Source organism: Rattus norvegicus, chromosome 1, assembly GCF_036323735.1.
Source record: "Rattus norvegicus strain BN/NHsdMcwi chromosome 1, GRCr8, whole genome shotgun sequence".
Taxonomy (NCBI): domain Eukaryota; kingdom Metazoa; phylum Chordata; class Mammalia; order Rodentia; family Muridae; genus Rattus; species Rattus norvegicus.
The window spans coordinates 18,588,410-18,599,433 of NC_086019.1; the positions used below are offsets into that span (position 1 = coordinate 18,588,410).

Consider the following 11,024-nt stretch of genomic DNA (forward strand, 5'->3'; position numbering starts at 1 on the left):
AATGCATCTTTAGTTGTGGTAAAGTTAGAAGGGTTAGAGTATCCCTCAGCTGAGGCTGACTTTCCCAGTTGCTAGTTGCACAGACATTCCTGGACCCTGAGTATAGGGTATCTGGGATCATTTCAAATGAGCCATCCATTAGGGGCAATTCTGTTTCAGGTCCCATACAAGTAGAAGCTGGTGTGTTGTTCTAAACAGGGTGCCTTCCCTTCAAATCTACCAGACCTGCCTATACTAAAACAAGGTTGCTGTCTGTTTGGACTAGGGCAGTCTATCTGAAAGAGCAAGACACTTACCAAAAGGCAAATCATTACTATGTGGACAAGATACAGCCTATGCAAGGAGTTGTGATGCATGCGGAAACAACGAAATAAAATGAAAACTGGTGATAAAGATATCAGGCCTCACCTAACACAGCAGTCGGCACAAGTGGGTCATTGGGCACTGTGGGGAGAACAGAGCTCGTGAAGAAACGCTTGGCTCTAAGTTCTACTTTTCTTCATAATTAGTATGCGTTTATAAACAGTTTTATAGTTGACTTGGATTTTCGTAAAAAAATAGAATGATACAACTTGCTTTGATTCTGTATTTTGCGAGGGTAAAACTCTTTTCTAGCAGAGTTACTGTAAAACATCAAGAGTTGTATCTATAATTACAGTTCAGGCCTCTGTTCAATTTAAAAAGACATATTATTCAGGTTGACACTATAAAGATGATGAAATTGGGGGAAAAGGAACCATGCATTTTAGATCTATCAAGTACAAGGTACTTACAGAAATAAGGGTCTTACATTCAGTCTAACTTATTTTTTTCCTCAGCTAACAGTGGGGAATTGGTTTAATTCTTTCTCTTAGTTCATAATGGGTATTTATAGTTACACTTTCAGGATTGACATTTTATAGTCAGGTCCTCATATGGGCAACCAACAGAAGGGTCCAAGGAATAGAAATACATTCAGACGAATAATCAATGAAATACAGAATCAAGCACTTGGAGAGAGGATATACTCATATTTTAAGCAAACTTTCAACAGTCAGAATTTAGACTTTTATGTTGTTCCCTGTTGTTCAATTTTAATAGTCAAGTAAAAATAAGGTAGGCTAGATAATCCTTACCATGATTAAAACTGAATTCCAAAATAACTGTATGTCTAACTTCATCCGGTATGGACATACACCAGGAAAATGACAGCCTATATTCCAAGTCAACAATTACTGAAAATTATCATCAAGCTAAAGGTTTCCAAAAATATAAAATAAAATAAAAACACTTTTGTGAAATGACATAGACTTACAACCTAAAATATTGTATAAACTTACCATTCCCTAAGTTTATAATTTGCATAGAAATATGAATTCTTTTATTTACATCTTGTCCTCTTACATGCCTATTTACCCAAATTAGGATAAGACCTGTTATGGAAATGCCTTGAATATGAAATGCTAATGACAAACTTGATTTGTCCATCTCAGGCATCAATTTTACTGGAAGATCTGAAGAAATTAATTAGGCACATTAACTTAAATTTGAATAAACACAAAACTTTGAAAGGGAATAATTTTCTTAGGATATTCAAATTATACAATTATTCAAATCCTCTGTGCTTAAGCAGGACTTCAATGGGTACATTTTAAAAGCACTTCCTTCATAGGTCAACATTAGTAATTCTGGAAGACTCCCGGGGGTGGGGTTGGGGGGAAGTGAATGCAAATGTTATCGCATTAATCTTTGCATGCCTGTCAATACAACTACACTTTTGGATTTCATACTCCACACTTAGAAACTTAAGGACCTACCTTTTATGTAGCTAAAAGTTTTTCCTGTGTGTATGCTATGTGTGTGTCTATGCACGCTGCCGTGTGTGAGCATGTACAGGTGTGTATATCCAAGGGAGTTGATAGTACATGGCTTCTTCAACTCTCTTCTATTAATGTATTGAGATGGGTTCTCTCAGACATCTGGAGCTCACCACTTCCAGCAAGTCTAGTTAGTCAGCTTGCCTTGGAACCCCTCCTGAATGTCAACAAGTGTTAGGGTTCTGGTGTTCTGAGCTCCAGTTTTCAAGCCTGTCTGGTAAGTTCTTTATCCATGAACTTACTTCCCCATCTCTGGTTAACTGTTTGATATCGGCCTTTTTCAGGACTAATCAAAATACTAGATTTCTTAAATGGAATAATTACTTATGCCATCAGTGCTTAGAAAGAATTATTATGTTGCTTCTTATCTCAAATGTACCCTTATCTTCTACAAAGGAAAAGTATAAATAACACACCAACTTTACACATAAAATGCCATTTTTAACATAATTCAAAATGACACATGCTATCTGAATGGCTCTATGTTCTGACTGTTTCTTATGATTTCATAACAAAATCCCTAGTTTGAAGTTAAACTAAACCCTGTAGCAAACTGAACACATGTCTTTTTGTGAATTCCATAATGACATCAATTGTGTTTTACTCTCCCTAACTGCTTCTTCTTTGGCTTCTTCTTTCTTTATTCACAAGCTATTGTGTAAAGTTAAATGCACTTAATAAGCTTTAAAGGCATTTACTCAAATTTCAATGAATAACTTACATCTCGGACTGAAGTTATGTTGGTCCATGAAGGTGAGGGAAAGGGGGTCTTCTGCATGCAGGGTGCTCTGATCAGCGTAACTCCGGTCCATAGCATTCACCATGTGGGTCATCTCCTGACGTGTGTTCCCCATCGCATCTTTGCGCTTCTTAGCTAGCTTGCTGCCAAAGCAAATACAAAGGGGGGGCCTGAGTGTAAGCCCTGAGGGACAGCCAACACCAGCAATAAAGCACCTCAAGTGAGCTCGAGGACAAGGTTATAGACACGGATTAGAAAACCTAAGAACTGTTCCTAAAAGTTAGGGTAACATGCAAACCATTACATTGTTGTTGTAGCATGACCTTATCTGTGAGCTTCCTGATGGTCACATTGTCAAACCCAGAGTCTCACCATCTCCTCTACTTAGGTCTGGGTTCAGAGGGCGAGAGAGCAGGGTGAAATGAGGGCACTGGATGACGGATATACACATACGTGCATGTGTGCGTGTGTGTTTGTGTGCATATATGACTATCAAAAAATAAAAAAAAATAATTTTCATAAAAAACCTTTCGACAAGAGTATAAACAAATGCTAAAAGTTAGTTCACAGATGATTTATGTAAAAAGTTAAAAAGTTTAAGTTCCAGTCTTCCTCCTGAATGAGGACAGCCTTTGATCAACCTCTAGATGGTCTTGCTAACATGACTTAACTTTGCTTTATCAGAGCTGACAACCGAACAAGGAAAGGGCTGCTTTCCTCTGCTGTTCCTAAGTCAAATACAAAGACCCACAGAGCACAGACATGTGGAACAGAATAGTCACAGAATTAATCAAAACGAATCCAGAGTCTTTTAAAACCAACCCTGGCTGGGTGTGATTCAAACATTTATAAAGAGATGGACCTGAGTCATGCTATGTCAGAAATATCCTGGGAAAATTGTAAAGTGCTATACAGAGGTGTGATGTCAATTATCACTGTCTTGGCGGACCTGACACGGTCCCGCCCTATATGTAATTTAGACTCTCATGCCTACGCTCCACTATAGAAATGTCTGGTGGACGCGGCAGCAGAATTATTTAGGCTTATAGAAATTAGAGTTACCATTTTAAAGGACACAAATACTGACCCCTTTGTCTCTCCCACACCAAAACAAAACGAAACAAACGAAAACAAACAAATAAACCCCCCAGCAAATCCACGTTTTTTTGTTTCTCCGGGTTGTTCCTGAACACACAACTCAAATCTATTAAAGGTGTGTAATACAGTTAACTCCCATTCACCAGGCAACTTCTTTTCAGAAGCACTGAAAACCACTCTAATTTAAACAGCTTTATTCACTTTAGGGTAGCAGTTAACTCTGCCTTGGAAATATCCCCCAGTTGTTAAGAATTCATTTCTTACCTCAGTGGTAGAGCATTCCTTTCTGGTCCCCATTATTCTATATTAAACACACTACAAAGGCTCATTGAATAGATATATTTATGACCACAAGATTTTCCTTTTAAAATACTTTGCCTAAGAGTTGCTCTAGTTTATTTCCCTCTGAGAACTGTAGTAGTTAACCATAGGGGCATATAGCCAACATATAAGACACAAAAACTAAATCTTAATCCCAACCGAATAAATCAGGTATAAACCATGCTTTGCTGATGGACACCCATCATTCACACAGAAGGAATAGCAAGCACTAGTAATATTAAAAACAAGGACGTAGGATATTATCTACCACCAGCACCCCTAGAACTATCACTACACAGTCACGACCATTCATACCACCCCTCGTTGACAACATTGGCTGCACACACTGAAAGTGCTACTAATTCTTCTTTCCAGGCCAAGAGAAATGTCTATAGAAATATAAAGATCTAGACAGAGACATGAGACATCATGAAGGGAGGCAAGAACAGTTTGAGGAAACGAGGAACAGTTTGAGGGCAACTTGTCCTAAGGACTCCTGGCACCTGATACAAATGATTTGAATTTCTAGAAATAACAGCAGTGTTTCAGAAGGTGTATATTAGTTTTTGTTACCATTTTTAGATGTTTTTATTAGTGTGTGTGTGTGTGTGAGAGAGAGAGAGAGAGAGAGAGAGTGAGAGAGTGTGTGTGTGTGTATGTGTGTACGTGTATGTGTATGTGTGTACATACTGAGCACACATCTGAGCATAGGTGCCTGTGAAGGCCAGAGGCATTTGATGCCCATAGACCTGGAGTTATGGGTGAAATTGTAAGCTGCCTGACACGGGTGTTGTGAACTAAACTCAAGTCTTCTGCAAGAGCAGAATGTGTTCTTTAACTGCTGGGCCATCTCTCTGGCCCCTGCTCTGATTTTTCGAAAATCTGAACAACTTATTTATTTGATACTGGGAGCAATAATGCCCCTCCTATAATTAAATGGACATGAGAAAAATAGAAATGCTAGTACTATTCAATAATTTCATTTTCTAAAGACAATGTTTGACCCTAAACACCACCAGACCATATGCAGACAACAGACATCCACATTCCAAACTTCCTGCTAGCTCATCATCACAACAGATTTTTTTCCTTAAGCCTGCAACATGCTTTAGTGTCTAATACTTGGCTAGTGTTTATTCTCTGTGACGCCAAGTACACTTCTTTGGGAAGGCTTGCTATGGCTGACCCGAGCACAATCTAATTCAGGGAGGTTTGTAGTAACATGTTCGTCTTCTGAGACAACACTTGTCCAGTATCGCGACAGTATTTTTCAGTCATTTCCTCAGTGTGTGCTCAGTAAACGGAAAGATCACCTATACAACTTAGCCATCAGAGACAGAATACTTAGAGCACAAAGCAGACACTCAGTAAATACTTGCGAAGAGATAGATTGTGCCTGCTCTGTACTTGGCACTTTCCATTGGTTAACTCAATTAATTCTCGGATCAATCCACTGAACACTGCTTAAGGATTCCCATCTTATAGATGAGTTCATTGAAGCTTAGGGGAGTTAAATAACTTGCCCAAGGTTGCTTATCTAATAAGCAATGAAGAATGACCTCATTCCATAGCTTCCGCTATTACACAATACCGAGCTGTTTACACTGTGTTTATTGCCACATTAGGAAGCCTACTGTAACGGTTAAACACCGTTTGCTAAGCATTGGAAAAGAACACGAATCCAGCATAGATATGCTATCATTGATATATCTTGAAGCAGCAGAGAAATGCTTGACAGATAAGTTCTACCCCATGTGGTGGTGCTCAACTCTAATCCCAGGACTCAGAAGCAGCCAGCTTAGTCAGGAACATTCAAGGCCTACCTGAATTCATGGCAAGACTTTAAGCTCAAAAAAAAAATGCAAATTGCAATCTTTTTGCAAATCTTTGTTTCTTGGGTAAGGTTGGTTTATTTCTTTAAAAGCGTGAGAATTGATTTGAATGAAACAATCTAACTTGAAATACGGATTCAAAATAATGCTTAAAAACGGGCACAATACAGCTAATGGAAATGACAATTTTAAACTTACAGGGCTTATGAATGAATATATGTATTTTATGATTGGGTAAAATTTTTTAAAAAAGTATTTTTCGAGAACTAAAACAGGAAAGTGTTCGAGCAAGAATGTTTCAGATTCATCATCTTAGAGATAAGCCAACTATGTTGGGATATGACCTTTGTGAGGAGCTGCAAAGTCAGGCAGGCACAGCCAGATGGTCACTTACACCCCCATTCTCACCACAATCCTTGGAGATAGGCTTTCACTCAGGGTATTGTGAAACAAACGGAATGAGTTAACACCAGTGCTAAGTAAGTGTTTTCACTAAAAAACAGTTGGTATAACATAATGAAAATGTGATCAAATATCATAGTTTTTTTTTTTTTTTTTTTTTTTGGTTCTTTTTTTCGGAGCTGGGGACTGAACCCAGGGCCTTGAGCTTCCTAGGCAAGCGCTCTACCACTGAGCTAAATCTCCAACCCCCAAATATCATAGTTTTTTCCATTCCATTTACATTATATTCCTACCTGTATGAAAGAGATCAGATTGAGATTAGTGTCCCTAGGAGTGTTTAAGTAGCCTTTGAACGTGTCTATCCCTGTCACATAAAGTACACTGGTACCTTTTTAGCTCTATGTGTCAATCACAACAACAGTATAATCTGCTATGATGTCAAGAAGAGCAATGTTAACTCTGCACCAAAAAGAAAAAATAAGGGAGTCCCATTCTAGTATAGATACATTGACATGTAACTGAATCTATATCGATTCTAATGTGTCTCATGCTTTGTCTTCCCCTGAGCAATGAGCACATGTGACGCACACTTCAGGACAGTTAGGCAATTCATTTTGCGGGTACTTGAATTTGACAGCTGTGCAAATGACTTTCATTATCAAGGCAGCCAACAGCGTCAACTTCTGCAGGTGGATGTATGGGTGGGCCGTAAAGGGGGAAAGTACTCCATCATTGTGCGAAATGGTACAGTTAATTGCCATGGCTTCATCAAAAACATGATTTAACAAGTGGATTACGATTCATCACAATAAGCTAAGAGCAGTGTTATTTTACACCTGCTTGTTTTAGCAGACTGTAGGAAGCCAAATGTTTGTAATATTTAAAATGTTGGCAGAGCCACGTTGAAGTGATTGACTCATAAAATTTTGCTGTGAAGTTGGATGAAGCCTTACCTAGTGATACAGGCACGGCGGGCTGTATGCCTCGAACCCACTGAATTTCTATCCTTGGGCCTTGCACAGTGCTATTCTCTTGGACTGAATGGCTAATTATCTCGGAATCTAACGAAATCAGCAGAAGATGACTCAGGAAGTTGAATGGCCAGTGTCCTCCATGCTGATCTAAATGGCTCACTATACTTACTTTAGTCATGGGTGGGTTTGAAATTGCAGGGTATAAGAGTGACGATATCATGATTCCTTAGTTCATGGTTTTTGTTTTTAGCTTGTTTTATAAAGTATCTATTTAAATTGTAGTAAACAAGCTCATCTGCCAACACCCATTCTACCAAAGGCTTTTAATGTCTCTGCTCTACTACATTACTCCTTTATTAGTTTATTTTGATAAGACCATATGAATGGTTTTAATGGTCAACAAGTATAGTTGTAAGTTATGACCCTTTGAGTAACTGGGAAGATGTGGAAAATGATATTACACACGTGCAGGCCTGATCTGGGTAAATCCTTCAAGGGCAGTCTGAATGTAGCACAAATATCTCACTGGGCTCATTTTTTCAAGTGTTATACAGTATTACATAGTATATATTCATATTCTAGAGTAGGAAGTTCAAACCACATTTGTTACCAGATGTATAAATATATTGCTAAGAGGGTACAGACTTGACATAAGTAAATAAATGATGTTCTTAGCTGTAGGAGAAAGCTACTCATGGAAAAACTGTAGTTAAAAATTAATAGTAGCTGAACATACAGAAGCACAATATCCCTTTTAAAAAAGATTATCAAAAGAGATAACATTCTATAGTCTGAGCGTCCAGAAAAATAGAATTTTTGAAAGACCACCAAACTCAAAACACTGTCTCTGTGGGCTTTTTGAAAAGGGAGATTGCATTTTGGACACATGTAAAGTCATAGTGACCCATTTTGGACACATGTAAAGTCGTAGTGACCCATTTTCTACTTACAGGTAGTAGGAGTAAGAATAGTAGCTCCTCCTGGGAAGCAGATCACAGACAGTGGGAAAGAGAAGCAATGGTGAATGAGAAGCATGACTCCATCACATCCAAGAGAGCAGAAAAAAATGTGCGTTAAAAAGAAAACGAAACAAAACGAAATCTGGCTTCTTAGGCTCTGCATTGTACGTTGCCCATGCGTTGTTAACGTTCTTTTGCCATGCGATTAAACAGACAGATATGCAGCAAAAAAATAAAATTTGTCATACAGAATTTGGAAAATAAAAAAAATAAAACAAAACTGTAACATGCTAACATTTCTTATATTGCCAGAGAACTAAAAAGTTAAATGAATTATGTGTTTCTCAACATGCAGTTAAAGCGTACTGTCGTCCATTGCCATCTAGATGTCATGACAGATGGGGCAGCTGTGTATAGAATGTGTATACTAAATATAGCAGTTTACCTTAAATATAAAACATACAATTATGATGCTAATGTGTGCAAAGAAACACCTATATTTTTTACACGTTGGGCGTATTGTAATGGTACACAATATATACACATTATGTGAATACAGGTACCGTATGTTACATATACATGAAGGTATTCCCACAGTAGATGCATGTGACCGTGGTACACACAAACATTTACTGTACTGAAACATGATTTCAAGTAGATGCTGAAAGTTGTAATGTATTCATGCTGTGCATTTAAAATATACACAATCAATGAAAGACATGGCATATATTTGGAAATAATTCAACAGTGATTAAACTGAAAGAAATGGCATTGTGTTCTGAAATGTGCAATATCCCTTTCGTAGCCCAAGAACTTAATTTCTATATAATCTCAGCTATAAAGTTTCATTTGGTTGAACTCTAAGCTATACTTTTGCAACCCAAAGACACGGAACTATTTTCAATGAGGCAAATATCCCTACATGTATTATTCCTAGGGAGGGGTCGTCTAAAGCGACTTTACAATTTCTTGTGAAAATGAAGATGGTGAGAAATTAGAGGTTTCCATTATTGTTATCGTGAATTTCTATAGTCAAAGGGAACTACAGAATAACACAGAACTTTAAGCTAACCTCTGCTGTGTACTTTTGTGGAAGTGTAATAAATTACTCTTGCTTAACTCACACAGGGTGTGAGCGCGCACACGCTCGTGGCACATTACCTGTGAGCCTTTACAGAGGTGCTGCAGTGAGTAAGGAGTTAAAGTAATCCAGACATGATTTACTCCAGAAGGCAGCCAACACCTCATCTAGTCTAAAAGGTAATGGTCTTCCCCAGTCACATAGGTGCTGCTGAGGGAGTTGAAAGCTCAGGAGACTTTCTCTCCAGTAAAACGATTAAGAAAACTTAAATGTGAACCACTCAATGAAGGCTTGTGGATCTAATCTTCAGCAATGTAGACCGGAAGAAGCATCAGGGAAGGTGTGCGATTTGAGAGAGCTGTCGGGGACTGTTACCTCCTTCCCCCATCCTTGCTTTAGTGACTGGTTTGCAACTGGAAGGACCTTAGTTTTCACTTGCCATTCCTAGCACAGATCGGTCAAAAAGGAGCAAATTTTCATATAAAGAATAGGTTTAATTCCACTCCTAGGAAGACACAGTCAGAAGTCATTCTCATGCATCCCATCGGAAGCATCATTCCTCTTAATGACAAAGCAGTAATAGGTTAGCTCTCTAAGCCATTTGGCGTTTTCATCCTCCGAAGTACAATTCTAAACTAAGCAGAGATGTGAGGTCTGAAGGTTCTGCTCTACGATTTTTACAGATCTTTATTGGAAACCTAGTGTTTCTAGAATGCTCAAATCTTGGCTGGCCTAGGACCTGTGACCAATCCCGGAAGTAGTAGACAACAGCAAAGAGAAAGCACCTGGGAAAGAAGCACATATGTAGCTAAGTGAACATAAAAGACTGTGGTGCGTACCTAATGTTTCTAATGCAGATGTGTCTTCTCCAACATATATATCTCCGGGGACAATTGCAAAGAGGCAATATATTAAAACCGATGCTCGTGGAACTGTGGTTAACATATGCGTCTTATCCATAATGCTAACGTTTTATTTTAAATAGAAAGCTGTAATAATTGCACACTGTGAAGTTCTCGTAATATAAGCGACATTATTTATTATGCAATCAGTACAATTAGAGAAGCAGAACCACCTACAACACAGAGCTCTTAGGATGCAGTCTACATGTAAAGATTGGCTTCTTTTTTTTCTAAAGTGCTTCCAAATTATAGCATTATCTAAAATTCATGGTTGGAATGACTGAAATGCCACCCTAGTTTTGAAGACAATGGCTTACAGATTCTGATGACTTACAGAATGGTCAAGTAGCTCAACGTATATAATGTGTATGTCTAAAATGCTTTTGAGAAGGAGTATGTTTTCATTCCCAGAAGACAAAAGTAATATCTTTATAGAATTCCAGGAGGTGGCGACATCAGCTGATACAGTATAAAAAGATAGATAAAGGTTCAATTTAAGCATTCACTCTTCTTTTTAAAAAAGAAAAATTTAGTCCGTGAATATTTAATGTACAGTGTCATTAAACAAAGTTCTCCACTGGAGAAATAAACGTGCGTCTCATATGCAACCCATAGTTTAAAAAATTAATTAAAAATGAAAATAATTCTGACTTTGGCCTGAGCACCATAACTGTATAGCCATCAATTTCATTATGCTTAATAATAACAGCACTTAAAATAAGACGGATTTCCCACGTATCTCTGAAATTCAAGAATTTTACAGTTTTATTAAACAAATGTTAGCCAAAGTATATGCTTATGTCCTTGAACAAACTACAGATTAGATAAATAAGACTTTACTTAAAAATTCCAAACAAGGA

The 11,024-nt window shown here is 37.9% G+C and overlaps 1 protein-coding gene across 23 annotated transcripts in view; it reads right to left on the minus strand.

The window, feature by feature from the left end:
- The window catches only part of Ptprk (protein tyrosine phosphatase, receptor type, K), a 499,207-nt gene that overhangs the window by 31,319 nt on the left and 456,864 nt on the right, over positions 1-11,024 (minus strand). For 7 of the 23 annotated variants that reach the window (XM_063265868.1, XM_063265875.1, XM_063265871.1 and 4 more), the window contains exons 15-18: positions 10,102-10,143; positions 8,173-8,202; positions 2,578-2,738; positions 409-444 (exon numbers count right to left, since the gene is read on the minus strand). In XM_063265868.1, the coding sequence (XP_063121938.1) occupies positions 409-444; positions 2,578-2,738; positions 8,173-8,202; positions 10,102-10,143 (269 nt within the window). The remainder of the gene's footprint in view (positions 1-408; positions 445-2,577; positions 2,739-8,172; positions 8,203-10,101; positions 10,144-11,024) is intronic. The other 16 variants (XM_063265948.1, XM_063265880.1, XM_063265887.1 and 13 more) reach the window with 4 other exon arrangements.